This window comes from Mytilus trossulus, chromosome 1 (assembly GCF_036588685.1).
Source record: "Mytilus trossulus isolate FHL-02 chromosome 1, PNRI_Mtr1.1.1.hap1, whole genome shotgun sequence".
NCBI lineage: Eukaryota > Metazoa > Mollusca > Bivalvia > Mytilida > Mytilidae > Mytilus > Mytilus trossulus.
Window position 1 is genome coordinate 32,677,924 of NC_086373.1, and position 22,090 is coordinate 32,700,013.

Sequence of the window (22,090 nt, forward strand, 5' to 3'; positions counted from 1 at the left end):
TGTTAACACATATGCAATTATTCTATTTAAAGGGTATACAAAGATTCGACAACAGAATTTAAAATACATTACATATAATTCCTGATTTTGTATATATAATTTCCGGATGGGTTCGGGATGCGACACCTTTTATTTGTTGTCCTCGTTTGGAACACTTTTGACTTTATCTTTCTCTTTGAAGGACAAAGATGACTTCAGTTTCAAGACTCAAATCATCATCTAGGATTATTGGAAAAATTAAACCAACTGTCCCAACAAAACTTAAAGGAGGAAAGCTAGAAAGAATAGGTACATGATAGCAAAAGCAGCCGAAACTATTTTTCTTTTTTACCCCTCCCCCTTTTCTTGTGGCACATGCATAATTACATGTATTGTTTACAGACCCTTAGGCCTTAGGGGACGACCATTTGATATTCTGGGGAGGCAGGAGGATTTGTTTTTGATCGGTTATTTATTTTTGTAAACCGAGAAAGATTATTCATTTTCTGCACTATCATGACTATTGACAGAACGGGCAGATTTAATACTGCTGTTCCTCAATCCCAATCTTAACCAGCGCATACCAAATTTAAAGCACAGAGAAGAAAATACGTAGAGGAAAATGCACCTGAGAGGAAAACCGCACATTGGGACAATTCGTGCCAACAGGCCTTTAGATTGAAGATTGAAGATTGAAGCATGATTTTTCATTTTCATTAAAGCAAGGGACTGATTATTCATTTTCACAACTATCAATGACTATATTTATGATATACAAAAACATATAATTTTTAGAATATTTGTTAATTATGAATAATACATGTATAGTCAAATTATTGTGTACCATTTAATCAAAATTAATCATTATCCCCTGCAGAAATTTTAAGATTCAAAATTTTAGTCATAACCTCAGACACATACTTGTGTACAATAGGACAATATACACGTATACAGACATATTAAGATAATATATAGCGAGACAGGACAAACGAAACAGAAATACATATATACTTATAGTATATTATAAAAGACCATTGGTATAATAAGTTTAAGTATTTTATACTTTTCTTCACAAAATGAATCATTTGTAATCAAAACATGTAGAGTCAAGTCATTATGTATCATTCTGTAATCTGAATTAATCATCCTACTGTGCAGAAATGAATCTTTTATATTCCCAACTGCATATAAATGTTATGCATACATTTATACATAGTTTTAAAGTTTGGTTTTACCTAGCATTTTTCAAAAGTATTGTCAAACATATTTGCCGTGCGGAGCGTGGCAAATTTTTTTTGAAGGGTTTTGGAACCGCCGAAGGCCCAAGAAGCTATAGACCTGCTGAGTTATTTATTTTCAATACATTGCATGTCAGGTAATTTATTTTCAAACTACCAAAGAACAAACCATTTATTTTTGGGATTATCAAGGCCGAGGCTGAGTTATTTATTTTCAAAATCCTCCTGCCCCCCCCCCCCCCCCCCCCCCCCCCCCCCCCCCCCCCCCCCCCCCCCGAATATCAAATGGTCGTCCCCTTACCAAGGGCCAGGATGTATCTGATGGGGTTAATTTTGATCATGAAACTCAGACTATAACACATTATCATGAGTATGATGTGTCAAATACCATAGCATTAGTTTTACCCTAATACACTCACTGTCACACTAGTCGAAATAATTATGATGTCTTGAAAGGCTATATATAGCTATTACAGAGGGGGATAGGACCTTTATTGGGACTCTGGGATCATGGTTTTAAAGCTCGGGATTTCAGGATTGACCATTACATGATCCAAGGAATTTTTTTCGAATTACGCTTCTTGATACTTCTTGTCTGTAATAAGTGAGACCCTCCAATATAAAAATGTACCTCTAAAAGCAGTTTCAATACAATTTGGTTGAATAATAATACACCTTTTCACTATTTGTCCGCTATTACTGGATATCACACAGGTTCCCGTAAAATTTTGAATTCATAAAACAAAATATCTGACGCAACAATTAAGGAAAAGTGATTGTTGTATGCCTTCAAAAGTTCAAGCAGCCAGTCAGCTGGGAATACACCGAATAGCGATAAGGGGTATCATCATGATCATGACAATGTTAAACTAGGAATTATTTTATTTTTAACGACAATAATAATTTGGAATATCAAAATCTTTGGGATATAAAAGTTTTGTCAATATAAGTATTAAAATTTAAACTTGAGGTAAAAGTTAAAAGTAACAAATAAATGACCTTTTTATTGGCAAATCCTTTATTTCCTTGGATGTGATGAAAAGGTCTTGCAGTGACAAATAAAAATAATATATAGTTTATGACAGCCATTGACAGGGGACATTATTATTAAGGATAAAGGTCAAGGTATACATGACACAGTGTTCTTATTTTTAACATCCATATTTCAAGTTATCATAAGCCTATGTCATATGAGAAAAAAAAATTCTGGACTGTCACTCATAAATGTAATTACCAGAACAAACCAAGCATTTTTACTGAAGTCAATTGTCACTGTCACATGAAGGTCATGATGATATGCCACACACCATCTTAAGGTTGGCACTTGTACAAATTCTTGACAAATATCATATTATTATATATACTTTATTCTGAAAGCAATACAGCTTATAGGATACATAAGCCAGTGTCAAAACATAAAAAGTAATTGCTAACACAGAATTGTAGGAGAAGCATAACCTGAAGAAGAAAAACTACTGATCATCATTCATCATAATGTTTGTGATAAGATTATTGTTTAAGCTCCTTTATTTCAAATAAAGGCTTGGCAAACATACCGTAAAAATCCAATTAAAACAATATGCATGTACTTAACCATATCCATACCATAAAATGCTGACTATCTGTCCAACTTTATTTTTTGAGAAGATTGAAAAAATATATTTTGACATTGTATCAATTCTTTACTTATTTATTTACAGGAAATTATTTGTTCAACATATTCAAAGACTATAGAGCAGTATTTGACGAGACAATACAAGATATCAAAAATCGTCCGGTGAAGGCATCATTTTATGGATCTTTGTTAGCTACTAGCATTGTCATGCTGAAAACTAATCCGTCAGAACAAAATTTTCAATCAGAAATTTTAGAGTGTTCAAATTCCATATCCATGGTTGGTGAGTTGATACGTAACCCACAATCAGACAATCATGTGACCACATTGATGACAGCTATGAAAGATAATACGATGAAAGTTCGAAACTTGAAATTTTTTACTGTAGTATCGATGAGAGAATATCCGATTCATTCTGGTTTGTTTGAAGCCAATTGTACCTATGCCAAACCACACTGGACAAAATGGCACAAGTCAATAGTTGATATTGGTATATTTGGTAGATGGGTATATCTAAATAAAGCTATGAAAGACTATGATGTAAACCCAGACGAATGGTTACCTGATGGACAACCTAAAATTAAAACTAAAATGCTTCCTTATGATTGATTTTAATAAAAAAAATAAAAAGTTTTTCATATATTGTTTTAATATGAATTTACATGTATACAATCATACTTATAGATGTGATTGTTAGAAAGGCAAGTAGAAAACTTCAGTATGCAGTTAAGGTTTTAGGCTTAAAAAATACTTGTTCACAAATCAAGTAGATGAAATTTTAGTTTGTTGAAAATACATTCATCTAATTGACAAATTTTCTCTTGAAGTTTAAACTTTTATTGCACCATAAAGTGGCTACACTCTCATAATTTATTGAAGTGAAATGAATATATGTAAATTAAGAGAATAAGTTTTATTGTCAATGAGACTACTTTCCACCTAAGTTCAAATGATATGTGGATGTAATCAATTATAGGTACTGTTAGTGTACACTACCTTCAAAAAGGCGACAATTCATATTGTATATTCAGCTATAAATTAAGTTTGTCCTGTCTTCTTAATTGTGACAACTAAAGTATAATATATGATTTATTTTAACCCCCCCCCCCCCTTTTCCTCCTCCTTCATAAATGGAAAAATTGCTGAATTTTTCGCTTCTGTTCCCTAACTTAAGTTAACCTCAAACAAATGTTCTAAAACTTATACACAATGCTTATTACCACAAAATACAAATCAGGTATGAAGATTGGGGGTGTCACTTTTACTGTTCTGAAGTTATCCCCCTTTACAAATGGAAACAAATTGCTGAATATTTCGTATCTGTTCTCTAACTGAAGTTTGCATCAACCAAATACTATGAAACTTTTATACACAATACCTACATTGTATTGCCAAAAAACTCAGATCAAGTGCAAATATGGGTAGCGTCACTTTTACTGTTCTTCAGTTATGTCCCTTTAAAACTTTATATGATATACAAACAGGGGCATCATTTGTGTACCATGGACACATTTCCCATTTATTTCAAATTCATATTTGTTGCCTAAGTTTGAAATGACTTTAAAGTTTATTACATATTATAAGAATATTGGCTTATTATTTATACAGCTACAAAACTTTTATATCAGATTCACACACACAAAAAACTAAGAGTGAGACAATAAATGGAAAAAAGATGGTTTTAGAATGATGTACACAAACATAATTAAATATAAGTGTCAGAAGAAACCAAGGGGACATTAAAAACTAATAAGTTGAAGGAAACCTGACATTACAGTGACAAAAAAACAAAAGTTGTCGAAAAGACCAACAAGAACACATAACACTAGAAAACTAATGGCGTGGAAAAACATGAAACCAACCGAAAAACGATGGAGATACAGGCGCAGATCCAGAGGGGGGGTTCCGGGGGTTGGAACCCCCCCCTTTGTCCTGGGTTGGGAACCCCCCTTTTTAAAATGGCTGGATATGCCCCTGAGATCTCATGTGCTGTGGATTGGTAAGCTAATACTAATCTACCAGTGGATTCTGTCATGTTGTTCATTGCATGCACACATTAAATAGTACATTGTACCAAGTCTTATTTGGTCATGTGTCAATTGAGGACTACTAGCACAAGTTGAAAAGGGTTTTATGTTTAATTACATTTTTTTCCTGAAATATTATATGTCCGAATTGGTCTGTTCAAGCAAGCAACTGTTTGATGATGGACTTTCATGAAAGTAAGTTTGCAGCTATTGGACATACTGGTGTAGTACCCCACAATAATTATGTGCCTTATTCCTCATAGTAGATTAGTGGATGTACATGTGGTCTACAGTATAGAGAATAATGGGGGGAGTAGATAATAATGTGGTGCTTAAATATAAAGAATAATTTCCAAAAGTAAACAATTGGGTAAAAATATACTGATTACAGAAAAGAAAATTTCAGAATAGTTTTCCAGTGATTAAAGAAGAGTCTTTATTTCAAAGATTCAAATTTATGATTGAAAAATTTATAGACTAGAATTGAGGTTATCCATTCATGCCATCATAGAAAAGGGTAGATCTGAGATTTAATCAATAGAGAATATTGGACCTAAAAGGACAATGGACAAAAAAAGGTGTAAAAGGGGCACTAGTTACGAGATATAAAAAAATTAAATGCATCATTTTTTTTTTGCTCAATCATTTATGAAATGGAAACAGTGAAATAATAATTCGCTTTTAGCAGCCAGTATGGTTCAATTTTGTCAAAATAAGCTAAAAAAAACATTGGTTATGAATTATTAACTTGCAAGTGAATAATTCGACCTCATTGCAACCGTATTCATGTGACCTTCAATTTAACCCCTTAGCTTGAGATGTATTATACGTCTGATTGACTGATTTGATCCACAAAAATCATTCTTTTACAGGTAAAAAGGATGATAAACATTTATTTTTCATCTATAATATGAAATTGAATAGACCTAAAAAATTCAACAGCACGATTTTGCTTAATCTATTTATATCTATATTATATTTATATCTATATTATGTTTACATCGCTTATCATGGTCATCGGATGGCTTTAGAGGTCAACTCGATAGTTAATTAGATGGCAGCTAGACTAAACTACACACCAAACGAAACTTCGTATTTCCATGCCTGTGTCTTGTTAATTGATTATTTTAGACATTTAACAGTTTTTGACCTATAATGGTTCACATTTTACACATTGTGACTTGGATGCTGAGTTGTCCCATTGGTACTCATACCACATCTTATTTTTTTCTGTATAAAAATAAAGCATATAGAAATTAAGGCTCGTTCTACATACCATCATTGAAACGTGGACTGTCACAATGAATATCAATGAATGATACAAATCTAGCATAGAAGTATGGTAATAAAGGTTATTGTAAAGAACTTTAATGATGTGTAATCTCAACTGATTCTCAACTGACTCGCCAACAATATTGAGTGTAAACTAAATGAACTACATCGTCCTGAACATGCGTGAAATATTTACCACTGGTAGTTTCAGAAACCCAAAACCAAACTTTAACTCCAAATGACGTTTTGTTAATAAGTGATTTAAAAGTAAAATTTACTTTTTGAAAGTTGAAAACAGTTCAATAATTATTTACAGATTAAACAAAATCAGCATCACTTAGAATTAACATTATTTGAATAATAATATTACACCAATATTCACTCATTACCATTACCTGTTCGTCGTCTTAATGTGTCTAAAATTAATAAACATTTTAAAAATCATGTCTGTTAAACAGCAACATGCACTGGCATACCAGCGTCTTGAACTTGACATGCCGTGAAATATTTGTCACAGGATGTAAAGCAAAGAATAATTTGACCAATCAATCTTTGTCATATCACATAATACACAAAATTGAATTTGCTGAATGATAACTTTTAATACTTTAAATCAAGAAAGGTAACAAATAATAATTTCATAGTTTTAGTAAGAACAATGTCCAAGTTGAATGCCGAATAAGTTAGTTTCAGATATAGCTGACGTATGTTGGAATTACTTGAATTCGGATAATAAAAGAACAATCTAGTTTTGCAGAAAAAGTGAACGGAATATCCCCTTGATGCAATAAATGTAGCCCTTCTTTTCCCAATCTATTATTGCCTTCGTCTAATATTTAAAACGGATTCTTTACTTTATCCGATTTCAGTGGCATTTTAAATTTTTATTGAAGGTAAATTTTTATATATTGAGATGTTCCAATCATTATTGGAAACCTATCATTTAAAAGGATGGTCAATACAAATTATATCATCAGTTGTCGCATAGTTAAAAATATTTCTTATCATATATGTCTCTTGATTTATAAGCACAGAGGTACAGCTGTCCAAGTTTAACCAGCTATCCCCGAGTTACTAGTTTAACCAATTTTTTTGTAACCCATGCATTTCTATTAAACATATTTTTAAACGACATTTTTTTAAATTAGATACAGCTCATGCACTCGATAATTAATTTATGCGGATGATAACAAAGTAAGGACTTGTAATGGTGGAAATGATATTTCAATATATAATTCAATATCAGAAAATGACCGTTTAAAATCATTAATTCACGTGTGGGAGTTTCTCGCTACATTGAAGACCTGTTGGTGACCTTCTGCTGTTATTTTAATTTTTTCTATGGACGGGTTGTTGCCTCTTTGACACATTCCCCATTTCCATTCTCAATTTTAACCTTTATGCAAATGAAAGCAAATCCCGACATCTTTTAGACATATTGCATTGATAGTAAAAGTGGTGCAGAAACGAATATTTCCATTTAAAAGAAATATTATTAGATATGATAAGTGAATATAAACATCTGAGTATAAACGGTTAAATAACGGCCGGAGTTAAAAATTATAAACATATCGCTATAATTTGTAGGCCCCCACCTACGATAGTAGAGGGGCATTATGTTTTCTGGTCTATGCGTGCCTGTCTCGCTTCAGGTTAAAGTTTTTGGTCAAGTTAGTTTTTAATGAAGTTAAAGTCCAATCAACTTGAAACTTAGTGCACATGTTTCCAATGGTATGATCTTTGTAATTTTAATGCCAAATTATATTTTTTACCCAATTTCACGGTCCATTGAACATGGAAAATGATAGTGCGAGTGGGGCATCCGTGTACTTTGGACACATTCTTGTTTTATTGTTCTTTACGATTTTTTAATAAAGAATTTATGAAGATGTGCGTTTATGATTGCCAACGAAACAACTCTCCACCAGAGATCAATTGGTATAGAAGTTTACGACTTTAGAGATCACCGTACGCTTGCCTTCAACAATGAGAAAAACATATGCACACACATAATGACATGGACCGGGAGGCAAAAAGAATATGGAAATTCAGTTCATGATCAGGAGCGTTAAAATTTATCTGTGATCAAAACAGTACTCAACAGAATTCAGTTTTGGAGAAGAAGAAAAAATCAAACTATATCATATAAAGTAAGAATGATCAGAACTATTAACTTATAAGCCTACTTTGATTTACATGGCGAGTGAGTGATGCCGATGATCTGTTTCAATTTAAATAAAGCAAATATTCCTTTAGATATTAATATCTGAGCACAATTTCCATAGTTGAGGCGGACACAAAAGTCATGTTGCATTCTTTTAGATGCAATGCAGATGAATAAGGAATTATTCACCTGAACACTTTCAAAAACCTTATAAACTCGCGGAACGACAAAATGTGTCACTACAATGAATGATATGCAATGGATATCACAAATCATAACAGCTATACTACTCTATTTTTATATATATGTGCCGCTTTGCTAGACATTATGCTGCAACTGAGTGACTATAATATGTATACTTAATTAAAATTTGTAGGCTTGTGTAGTTTTATGTATTTGTTGTATATCAATCATTTAGCACGCTAGCTGATGTTTGTGCTCGGTACATGTGCAAATTCTTATATATATTAGCTGATCTGTAACAATAACATCTTCATGCCTTATATATCATGTACTGTAGTACGCCGCTAGATTAAAAACTGACGTGGAAAGGTAACATATGGCCACCGAAAGCTCTTTTATCGAGAGCCCAGGTGGTCGTGTGGTCTAGCGGGACGGCTGCAGTGCAGGCGATTTGGTGTCACGATATCACAGTAGCATGGGTTCGAATTCCGGCGAGGGAAGAACCAAAAATTTGCGAAAGCAAATTTACAGATCTAACATTGTTGGGTTGATGTTTAGACGAGTTGTATATACATTATGTACACAGCCATGTATCACCATCATTGATGGCGATCCGATGGACACATCTGTTGTAGGGTTGTCACTGACTCAGACGTACTCAGTTATGAATATAATTATTTTCTGTGACTGTATCTTACATTAATTTGTAGGATCCTTTACTATAGATAATTTAGCTGATCTGTAACAATAACATCTTCATGCCTAATATATCATGTACTGTAGTACACCGCTAGATTAAAACTGACGTGGAAAGGTAACATATGGCCACCGAAAGCTCTTTTTTTGAGAGCCCAGGTGGTCGTGTGGTCTAGCGGGACGGCTGCAGTGCAGGCGATTTGGTGTCACGATATCACAGTAGCATGGGTTCGAATCCCGGCGAGGGAAGAACCAAAAATTTGCGAAAGCAAATTTACAGATCTAACATTGTTGGGTTGATGTTTAGACGAGTTGTATATATATATATATATATATATACAACTCGTCTAATATATATATGTGTGTGTGTCTATTTATAAGCTATAAAAAGAAGATGTGATATGATTGCCAACGAGCCAACTCTCAAGAAGTGTCCAAATGACAAACTTGACATGACATATTTAGACCACTGTACGGCCTCCAACAATGAGCAAACGGTACATATCGCATAGTCAGCTGTATTAAAGTCAGGTTGTCACGGCTCAGTGTTTTATATTTTAGGTGTGTCAAAGTCGGTTTAAAAAAGTTTATGAAATTGAAGATGGAAATGATCAATTAGCAAAAACAGCCCGGTACCACGATTTCCCGAGAAATACAAGAAACTGTACAATATCCCAAAATTTCTTCACTGACATAGCAAGAAAATAAGACATCCAGAGGCAGGCTTCAACTGACCCCTAAACAAAAATGTGTGAATAGTTTCGAGTAAATGGATGTCACACTAAACCCCAAAACACATAAATGAACCAAAATTAAAAACAAGACTAGGATAGGCCAGAAGTTCGGCTGACTTGGGTAGGCGCACTTTAAAAATGCGACGCAGTCATCATGTTTATTCGAGATAAAAGATATGAAATTGACAGACACAATAAATAACAAGAATGTGTCCTCAGTACACGAATGCCCCACTCGCACTATCATTTTCTATGTTTAGTGGACCCTGACATTGGGATAAAAACTCTAATTTGGTATTAATTCAAATTAGAAAGATCATATCATTTGGAACATGTGTACTAAGTTTAAAGTTGATTGGACTTCAACTTCATCAAAAACTACCTTGACCAAAAACTTTAACCTGAAGCGGGACAGACGGACGAACAGACGGACGAACGGACGGACGAACAGACGCACAGACCAGAAAACATACTGCCCCTCTACTATCGTAGGTGGGGCATAACAATGGCATCCAGGGCACTAGACATGAATAACACACAAGTTATTTAAACTTATTTCCAGTGGGTACGTCCTTTGAAACTTATTTCCATTTGGGTTAAAAATCATCGGCACGGTTTCCACGGAGACTGAGATCTGAACCCTGCCCTATACTTTACTAGCAATGTAAAATTAACAAAAACATTGCACATTTTCTTAGTACTTATAGGATCAGCAAAAACACAAATTCTCTATATTGCCGGCACCGGCAAAATTTCAATTGCTTTAGAAAGAAGCTATCTTGCCTGCTTTAATTCAGAAATTTTAATCAGAGTCGGCAAAATATACTAGGATATTTCTATAGCTACTGCCTTTTTTGTAATCTTTTTTTATATTATTTTTCACAAGGATTTGTATAATAATAAGTTTAGTAATGGAATTCTGATATCATACATTGAAATCATTGGATTTTTTAATTTGAAACAAAATCTTGATTCTTCCAAAAAGATGGTATTAATTATATTTGTTCCTGATAAAATATTTTAAGTTACGGTATCGGTCCACTGTGGCAGATATACACATGCACCAATGGCAAAGATCGTTTATTTTTGAATGACCTTTTTTCCTGTTATGCCCACTTTAGGAAAGAATGTGACAATAACGTAGTATTGTCTAGTATAATAGTCCAAGCCTAAGAGCACAATTTTTCATTTTGACGCGGACGTCTACGAGAGCACCCATTGCGCCAACTACGGCACTCTTCGACAGTCTTGCAAAACGTTGACTGTAGATTACTGTGGGAGCAGTATTTTTTTATTTCATTAAGATGTAGCTAAGAGACAAACGATGCTTAAATACGAGTTTAAAAACAAAATTAAGTGATTGTTTTATCATCTTTGTCTAATCTAAAAAAAAATGACGAGTCTTTTAAAAAGGTATAATAAAAAAACAAAAGGGAAGTAAACGCATTCTCCCTTCAAAATGGCTACTAAAGGAAAACAAGAAAACGTGGGGAGCGATGAAGAAGAAGAAACTGTCCAAACTATTCCTCAACGAAATATATCCGGCATTAGAAACAAAATACTCAGAAATGAAGCATATAAAAAACTCAAAAAAGAAAAAGCTAAGGTACGAGACAGAATAACTTGGGTCAAAACAGGTTTCTCTACTGAAAATGAAATACTGATAAAATATATTTGTTGTTGGAAATTTACATATGCTACATATCAGAGACGGATTAAGGTGCTGCCCTGGCGCCCTTTTATGGGGGAAATGTTGTTGATTATATAGGGAATCGGTGAGGCATGACTGGAGGTAGACCCCTTCTCAGGCAGTCAGTGGACCCCCCTTTAATTTTTGGAAGTATCTGGATCAACACCATAGAGGGAGGATAGGACCTCTATCAGGACTTTGGGATCTGTTGTTTATAACCTTGGGATTTCGGGATCCAGGAATTCTTTTATCGAATTTTGGGATGTCAGGATTTAGATTTATTTAAATTTGGGACTTCTGGATTTTGTGTTTTTAAGGATTTAAGGATCAGGACCCCTCCTACCCCTCACCTTTAAAAGATATTCTCAAATTTATATCTGTCCAAAGCAGGACTACCTTACTTGTTAAGGATATGAATCATGTAAGTTATTAGGATAAGATTACTTACAACACATATATACTTCATAAATTTTCAATTAGAGTTGTGGATGAATCCGGGTCCGTCCGCCCTGATTACTGTTCGCCCTAGTTCCGTTTCGCCCTGAGACCGTTCGCCCTGATACCTGTTCGCCCTGGGTATGTTCGCCCTGATTTATATTTTTTATTACAGTGTTGTGTTGTGTGTATTTAATTAAATATGTTGAAGTCAGTCTACAATTTCGCCGAATATTAACGATGTATTGTGTTGTATACAGCTAGCTGCTACTAGGTCATAAGTTCTTGACAATTTCGCCGAATATTTACGATGCATTGTGCAACAGCTAGCTGCTACTAGGTTATAAGTTCTTGTTGCGAAAATAATTTCCCTTTCATGTCTAACAGTTTGTACATCAGTGGTTTACCCATCCAAGCTGAATATTTTATTTGAGAAAAATGTTATTTTCATTATGAATCCCTCAAAGACAATTCATATAACAATCAGTGATATCAAAGATTTCAAATTATACCTAATAAGCAATCAAAATTCAATCAACAGTAATTAAAAGTTATTATAAAATAAAGTGTAACAATGCAGCCACGAATTTTATTTAATTAATATTCTGTATTCAGCTTTTAATAGATAAACATAAATTTTAATATAAATATGCATTTCTTTCATTTATGATGAAACATATACATATCATAAATGAGAATAGGGCGAACGAACTCAGGGCAAACGGAACACCAGGGCGAACAAACTCAGTGCGAACGAACCTAGGGCGAACATGTAATCAGGGCGAACGATCCCGATACCGTTGTGGATCAGTAAACTATAAACTTTTCAGTCTTACAATGTGGTTAGGAGTTAAATTAGATATTTTAAAGGTGTAAAAAGGTGAAAATTAAAACCTTTTAATTAGATATTTAAAAAGTAACATGAAGGTGTTAAATAAGGAAAATTAAAAACTGTATAAATTTAAAAAGTTTGTGTTAATTGTTATTAAGCAGCCCACACCAATATCAATTTTTATTTTTTTATAAGTATAATTTGTAAATATTGTTATGCAATGAGAAATTTCATTTGGACATAAGGACCCTCAGATAAAGCTTTTTATTAAACACAATTGGTAGGTTTTGGAATTTATGACATTTCTCATTTCTGTATATCATGTATATCTTCATACTATTGGTTTTAAAGCAATTGAAAACCTTGGTAGATTCTGTTACCATGTATGATATCCTGACAAATAAGGGCGAAATATTCCAGAGGAACATTCAAACTCATAGATAGAAAATAAACTGACAATGTCATGCATGGCTAAAATAGAAAAAGACAAACAATAGTTCACAAGACACAACATAGAAAACGAAAGACTAAGCATCACCAACCCCACCAAAAACTGGGTGTGTCTCAGAAGTTCCGAAAGGATAAGCTGATCCTGTTCCATATGTGGCACCTGTTGTGTTGATCATGTTATTATAATCTGATAAATAGTCCCATTCTGTAGTACACATTTGTGAAATAGGGGAATGTGATTGTAGTTACGACATTAGGAACATATCAGATATCATCTGTTAACCAGATATATTATAAGGGTCAACCAACTGAAAAGGTGTGCTTGTTCAGTATCAAGACAAAAGCCACATTTCAAAACTGATGGTTTATTTATGTAGTCTAAATAAAGACAACAGTAGTATACTGCTGTTCAAAACTCGTAAATCTATTGACAAAAAACAAAATTGAGGAAACAGACTAAAACTGAGGGAAACACATTAAATATAAGAGGAGAACAACGACACAACATTAAAATGTAACACACACAGAAACGGACTAAGCATAAGACAAAATCCAATGAGAATAACAAATATAACATCAAAACCAAATACATGAATTTGGGATAGAAAAGGACAGTGACACGTCTTATAGTAATGTGAATTCACACTCAAATATAAGAGAAATCAAACAACATAACGGAAACACAACCTAAAATGTTACACACACAGAAACAAACTATGATATAACAATGGCCATTTTCCTGACTTGGTACAGGAAATTTTTCAAGATAAAAATGGTGGGTTGAGCCTGGTTTTGTGGCATTCCAAACCTCGCACTTTAATGGCAATTTTAAATATAACATTGAAATGACAACATAATATTACAGGACTACAATACAAATAAATAGGAGAATGTATTAGACAAAAAAACAAATAATTAATAGATAACAAAAGGCATCAGGTTTAAAATTCAATACACCAAAAACACGCCTCGTCCACACAAGACTCACCAGTGACGCCCAGATATAAAAGATCGAAAGTGAAAAAAAGTACAAAGTTATACAGCACTGAAGGTCAAAAGTTGAAAAAGGTTGTGTCAAATACAGCTATGTTTTTATGCTTGGGATAAGAACATCCTTATTATTTAGACCAATTTATGATATATTGCAAACAGTAAATTTCATCAAATGAATATAAAAGATATATACATATGATAATCTAAAACAGGCTTTTTGTTTCTTTTTCAATTGATTCATAATTTTTCATCCTTTGAATTTTATAGCTTACATTACAATATAAATTGTTAATAGTTGAAAGCCATTAAGTAACCTGTAAGTCTTTAAATTTGTTCATTTGTCTTTGATGTATAGTTGTCTCATTTTGGCAATATGCTACATCATAAATTTATGATATGTACTTATATCAAGTTTTCTTGTTAGCCATGTTAGCTGCCAACTGTGAAATTCCCAAAGATTACTTTTTCCTCTCAGGGGTTTTAGAAAAAGACTGTTATACACAAAACATTTTTCCTTGTAAATATTTATATTTTAGACCAAAATAGAAGAAAAGAAGAAAAGAAAAAGAGAAGAAGAAGCTTCGGGTGAAAAGGTATGAAAATGTGAAAAAGTATGGAAATTGATACATTACATGTATTAGTTGTTTCCAGAATATTTTTCCATTGTATAATTGTCTTATAGGGCTTTGGGTAGCTTCCAGTGGTTTCTGTCCAATAAATAACTACCCATTCAATCAATTACTGTGAAATTCTATTATGAGGGTACTGATGACAAAATGGAGGTGCAGTTCCATATTTTTCACTTTAACTGTCTCTGACAGGAGTTATGGTCCTTGATATTTTAAAGCAGCACTTTATGTCCTTTTCCTGCAATAACTTTCAATTTGTAGTTTATTTATGACAAAATGGAGGTCAAGTGAGACATTTACAATTTCCACTTTTACCTTTCAGGAGCAGTAAAAAGTTTGTCAGGCTTATAAATTAACAAATTTTCTTGAAAAAGAATGAACTTTCTCATAAAGTGATAAAAATATGGTTTGTGTGTACAATGTACAAATAGGTTTTAAATGCTGTTAACCTATAACTACAGATTATATTTTGTTTTGTAGGAGCCAAAGAAAGTCCCCAAAACTATAGAAAGTATGAGAGTGTATGATGAGACCATGGTTAATCCAGATGATGAAGAGGTAATTATCAAAATGAAAAATATTGTTTACATGACTTTAACCTTTTATACGAGTGAGTAACGATGTTTTATTTAAAACGATTTCAAGATGCTGAATTACAGAAAAGTATTTTTAACTAGTCTGTAAAACATTTATCTCATGATCCATTTAACATGTTTGATGCAGGAGGAAAGAAAATAATTTCAGATTTTTCATATTCATCATTTTCTGTACAGGTCTTGATAATATAAGAATTTAGACTTTCTGTCTGAATTTGTTGATATATCTCAAATTCAATGTAAGTCATGTTTTTTTTTACTTAAAGCTTATTTAGGCAAATCATTGTAATACAGCTTCACTCTAGAACTTTATGATTTATATTGATATATGTATGTTGCAGATATTTCTAGGGTTCAAATTTGTATTGATATGCAGCTTACTAAAACATTGTTATTCATGATATTCAGATCTTTTGTTAATTTGCTAATTATACCTAATTGTTGCTACTCATAGTTTTTATAAGTTTCATTTTTATTTAAGAATTGAATGCTTCTTTTTGTAAATTTATTGGGGTGTAAAAGCGTTTACTGAAGTATATTTTGTATGAAGCATTCTAAAAATGTATGCATGGTCAACGCTTTTACAACCCTATAAATTTACAAAAAGAAGCATTCAATACTTATAATTACATTTTTAAACTAGGATCGTGAAAACGTGATTTTCATCAAGTTTTATTTAATTCACCTGTGCACTTTATTGTGAGACCTCGTGTCATCATGAATGATAAATTTGATGGTCTAATGCAATTGCTTACGGAATAACATGTGATGTGCAGTTAGCCAATCAGAATAATGTATTATAATGAAACATACATCTAATGTAATTATTTGATGATGAATAAAGTTATTCATGACATATGTATATAAAAAAAACACTAAATGTTAAGTGTGTATGCATAGTTCAATCTATATTTTAATCAATCTGGTTCTACACAAAAATTGAACATAGCTTCTGTCCTAAGATCATAGATATGATGATATATGTTGATAAATATGTGATATGTTTTATTACAGGTTATGTTAGATGAGGCTACAGATGAATTAGCTTCATACTTTAACAGAGAAACACTACCTAAACTTCTAATTACTACCTGTGATAGACCTGGTGCGGTAAGTTAAAAAATAAATAATTATCATATGTGTTTAACACATAAGATTTGAAGTATTTGTCTAGAATTCAATTAAACAAATAAACTACACAATCATGATTTGTTTTTCCGTTTCTAGTGTGAAGTGCTTTGAACAAAATACTGTTTGTTTGGATTATATTAATTTCTGGAGTGATGTTTTTAGATCAACAATTGTTGTAGGAAATATTAATTTTTGTACCACAGTATCTTAATTAAGGGACAATGATTTGGATTTTGTATGTAATTATTTGCACTATTACTTCTTTCTAGGTTTCAGGAATTTAAACAAAGTGTTCTTTAATTGTAATTGTTTTGAAGGATTCTCACCAAGCTCTGTAAGGCCACGGTTTAATTTGTTGGTTTACGGATTTTCCCCATGAAAAAGTCGTGTCGGTTGGTAAGAAAAAAAAATTAAAAAAAATCTTTCAAGACAGAAAAAAAATGCAAAATAAATATACATTTCACCTTTCTAACAAAAAGTTTTTTATACTATGTTGTCATCATTTCAAATTTTAGTTCGATGAAATATTCTTGCTCAGCTGTCATAAATATCGCATGACATTGTCTAATGATTTGCTGTAAAAAAGGGGGGGGGTTCACAGACAAAGACGAAATTAAATCGTCTTTTCACAAACAAGAAAAACAAATTTGCGTAGCTCTTAATCAATTCCAGAAAACTTGGTGAGTAATGATCTTCAAAAACGAAAACTGATAAAGAAAAAAATGTAAAAAACGTCGTACGAAAATAAGTTTTAACACACGTGTCAAAAACGTAAAAGACTAGTGTCATGCATTTCCGTTTTTAATCCAAATGGACGATATTTTTTTTTATTATCCATATAACAAGAAAATTCTTAATGACTTGTTGATATTCAGAACTTTTACTTCCAAGGTGCTTTCCACCTGTCCACATTTGGACAAGTCTATTTCTATGAGATTATGCATCTTATGGACTGATGACAAATAAGAGAAACGAACTTATTGTGTAATGGGTTTTAAACACAGATTTCGTTCCGCAAAATTATTTGCGCAAACGACATTTCAAGGTCAGTTATAATTGATTTGTCTATTTTTAGAAACGTAAACTGAAAGTTTTATTTTTTCACAACAGAGAGTGTTATCAATTTTGTTAGTGATTCATGCATTTCATTTCATAAATAAAGAAGAATTTAATTATTTTTCAGGGATAATGTATTTGTTTGGGTCAGCGGGAATAAAAAAGCATGAAAAGTCAATTTTATTTTTATTCTAGGAATCAGAAAAATCGGGTCTGCGGATTTGTAAACCAACAAATTAAAAAATCCTAGCCTAAGTAAAAAGATAAAAAATATATTTGTAATAAGCATTTATTATTATACACCTGTAATTACATTTAATATGATACTTTTTTCAGAGAACAAATAAATTTTGCAAAGAGTTGAAGAAAATGCTGCCTAATGCAGAAATTAAATATAGAAGAGGTTTGGATTTAAAGAAAATTATACCACAGGCTATGGAAAGAGATTTTACAGATATTTTAGTGGTAAATGAAGACAGAAAAGAGCCCAGTATCCTTTTTGAATGTTTTTTATTCAATATCAACATTGCTTTTTATCCATTCAAACATTGTCACAGCCATGGATTAAGAATTTGATTTAAAAAAACAAAAAAAACCCAGAAGTTTGTGAAGTTACTGATATCTCTCTATTTGAAAGAATTTTTACAACAGAATCACCTCTAACAAAATTGTGTGTAAAGTCAATACTTTGACAAGCTTATACAACACAAAAAGAAGCATTCATTCTTATAATAACATATTAATGATGAAACCCAGAAATTAAAAGTTAAATTAATTGATTCCTTGGTTTGGTTTTAACAAAAATTATTCCTAATTAAAAAAGTTACAATTAGTGTAACTTTGTCTTTGAGAGCGAAGCAATCAAGTCCTTGTCTGTCCATTTGTCCAACAAATATTTTATCTTACTTCTCAAGAAAATGCTAAGCAGAATAAGTGCATTTCAGATCTGTCATATTCCTTCTTTCTGTTTTCCAATAAAATGAACTTTTCAATATGTTGAATGAACCTTTTCATCACACATTTCTCCAATACTTCTAAATAGAATAACTATATATTTCATGAGCAGCTTTAAAGTCATGAGTATTAACTTTAATGTGCTTTTGCAGATATGACAGACAGCTAATTCTTGTTTTCAAATACTTTTGATTATGATCGAGGGTATGCTATATAAATACATGACAGAGTGTCAGACACTGTGGGTGTTCTAATTGAACTTGTTTTCTACAAGGACATAAACAATCTTTTTAAAACACCATATGATTGATGATGTTCAGTCAAAAAGATGAATTCCTCTTAAAACCTATATGTACTGTAATTATTTTTTGTATTGATGAAAATACTTCCTTAACAATGATAAGATGGTCTAGTCATAACACATTTACCAGAAGGACCAACAGCTCACTTTAAACTAAGTAATCTCAGATTGTCAACAGAATTAAAGGTTAGTAATTAATAAATTAAATGTTTTTTCTCTAATCAAAGTAACTTTTAACAAAATAAAACGCAAATTAAAATCTAGCAAAGGTTATTGATGTTTCTGTCATAATTCACTTACCAAAATATGCAGATTTTCTGCACATCAATTTAAAACTTTAGATAGAGCAAGATTGCATTCAATTTTATGTTCCAGATCTTCCTTTAGAAAAAAAGGGATTTTTAGCGCAATTATCAGTTTTGTGTGAATCAGGCATATATAAGAAAGTGTTGATGAAAATCATCTTATTTCAGACCTATATAGACCAATTGCAACTTAACAGAGTCAGTGCTGTTCAAGCAATATACCTGTATTTATCAATCTGACTGTAATAAGAATATCAATGAGTTAAAGCAAAATATGTTTTCTAAATTGGACTGTTTAGTGAATCAATTCCTAACAAGTCTATTTTTGAATCTAACTGGAATACACTTTCAACTCTATCTACCTCTTTTTCATAGAGATGAAAAATATATTCTTTTACTGTACATTAGGTCTTAACTCTTTTAAATGAAGGAAAACAAATTGTATAGCATACTTGACTTATATGATGATTTTTCATAGTCTAAAGTTTATGTTTTTGAAACTCTGGGGGATTTTTTGTTGCCAAAATTGATTATTTCTTTTTTCGCAGAGGCCTGGAGGAATGAGTGCACATAGACCAGAAGTGATATTAAATAACTTTAACACAAGATTGGGACACAGTGTTGGAAGATTAATAGCTTCTTTGTTCCCCCATGATCCACAGTTTGATGGCAGAAGAGTTGTAACATTTCATAATCAAAGAGATTTTGTATTTGTACGGCATCATAGGTATAATGATTTATTGTATATATGTTAGTGCTTTGTACTGGCAGTTAGTCATAAAATTTCAATGATGATACTCACTCATGGTCGAATTGTTTAATTTTTAGAAGGTATACATGTCTGGCAGATAGGGTTCACATAACCTTGACCTTGTTATATGGATCAATGATCAAGTATTTATCTCAGATACTGTATGCAATGAATAGGTTAACTCATTTGGTGTATGGAATGATTGTAATTTGTGCATGTCCATCGAGCAGGTTTCATCTTTATTTTCATAGTTCATAGGTCAAAATTGAGTTTTCCTGGTTAAGTTTGTTTCTTTGATACTATAAGTACAATATGAATTATATTATGTGTATGGAATGATTGTGAGATATTCATGTCTGTTCGGCAGGGTTTACCTCATTTACATAGATGTTCATCCATCATTTTAATATATAAAAAAGAAGATGTGGTATGATTGCCAATGAGACAAATCTCCACAAGATTATTTGATACTTGTAGTATCTTAAAGATTTCAACATAAATGTTTCATGGTCAGTACAGCAGGCAACATTTCAGCATCTGCTCTCTGACTCTTGAGTGAGAAAATAAATTTATATTGGATATCAAATGAAGGTTTAGACCTCTGATAGTATTTTTTGAAGGCAGATTTAGCATTTTGCATAGACATGCCATTAACTATTTTGGAAAAAGATCAATTAACTACTTGTACAAACTTATTGTGTCTGTAATCATTCTCTTTTCCATTTGTATGGCAGCCTTAGCCACACCCATATGATTGTGATTGTAAATCATATTGAAAAGAGTTTTCACTATGATCTTTTACTATCTTTTTGTCATTTTTTTTTTGGTAATCATGTATACAAATTTGTAATTGAAATCTTAGACCTGACAACATAGCAGCATCTACAACAGAACAGGAACAGGATAATGCACCAGCACAACTGTTAGAAAATAAAATTAACAATTTTAAGTCCATCAGGATGATAATTTTTTTTTTTTTTTTATTTTCTTGCTGTTCTCCAGAACTTTGTTCCAATATGATATGGAAAAATTGCATACTATTGTGATCTTTTTACAGGTATGTGTTCAGGAATAACAAAAAAGTGGGTTTACAACAGTTAGGACCAAAATTCACATTGAAGCTGAGATCTTTACAGAAAGGAACATTTGATTCAAAATATGGAGAATATGAATGGATACACAAGGTAATCTTTTACACTCTGGGTACCGGTATATACTGCTAGTTTAAAACTTAAAATCATTCATTTCAAGATATATAAGTAGTAAGAACTAATGTGTTTTAATGTTTTTACTTAAAATATTAAGGATTATAAAGCATCTACAACCCTTTATATACACACTCTTCATGAAGCTTAGGTATGTAATAACCAGGGTATTTTCCCCCTTTCTGTTTGTCTGTCGAGACAATTTTTTTAAACCAAAGAATGAATTCATCAAAACTTGCAAATAATCTTTGTTGATTAATGTTTTTGTGCATCAGCTATTGTATTTTTATTTATCAAAATGGTTTATGGTGTTTCCAATACAAAAACAGGAGCTTTTCAATATCATATTTTAGAGGGTGAACATTTAGATTGCTTTCTTTACATGTATTCATATCCTATTCAGTAAAATTCAATTACATAATATCATTAAAAAAATTTCCCTTCATCACACTCAATAGTTGCCTAACCCAACTTGAGTAGAGAAAAATTTAAGATTTTGTTTTGTTTGTTTTATAAACTAGATTGTACATTAACCATATAAAAACAAGTTCTTATCATGGATACATTTTCTTTTTACAGCGTCATGAGATGGATTCCAGCAGAAGGAAATTTCATTTGTAACAAACTATCTTACTCAGTCATCATTATGCTTCGAAGGAAATGAAAAGGAAATTAGCCGTATAGTAATAAATACAAAGTTGAGATCCAAGTTCATATGAATGCTTTTTGTCAGTACCAACCAACTGACCAATTTGTCAGGAAAAAGTTATTTCACATTGAAAAAAGAAAAGGACCAGAAAGAATGAAAAATGGATATTGTTAATGTTTGTAAATTAATAAATTATGTAAATTTG

General features: G+C 32.0%; 2 protein-coding genes across 2 annotated transcripts; both read left to right on the plus strand.

Annotated features, from left to right (window-relative positions):
• Nucleotides 1-143: 143 nt before the first annotated feature.
• On the plus strand, nt 144-3,472 carry LOC134721866 (mitochondrial import inner membrane translocase subunit Tim29-like). Its single transcript, XM_063585131.1, has 2 exons — nt 144-288; nt 2,918-3,472. Exons 1-2 carry the CDS (start codon nt 189-191, stop codon nt 3,439-3,441), a joined length of 624 nt encoding a protein of 207 aa, XP_063441201.1. The 5' UTR covers nt 144-188; the 3' UTR covers nt 3,442-3,472.
• A 7,857-nt stretch (nt 3,473-11,329) lies between these two features.
• Nucleotides 11,330-22,090, plus strand: LOC134721858 (ribosome production factor 1-like). The gene is made up of 9 exons (XM_063585118.1): nt 11,330-11,514; nt 14,845-14,901; nt 15,418-15,495; nt 16,548-16,643; nt 18,057-18,210; nt 19,079-19,161; nt 19,829-20,007; nt 21,089-21,215; nt 21,816-22,090. The coding sequence occupies exons 1-9, from the start codon at nt 11,368-11,370 to the stop codon at nt 21,855-21,857; spliced, it is 963 nt and encodes a 320-aa protein (XP_063441188.1). The 5' UTR covers nt 11,330-11,367; the 3' UTR covers nt 21,858-22,090.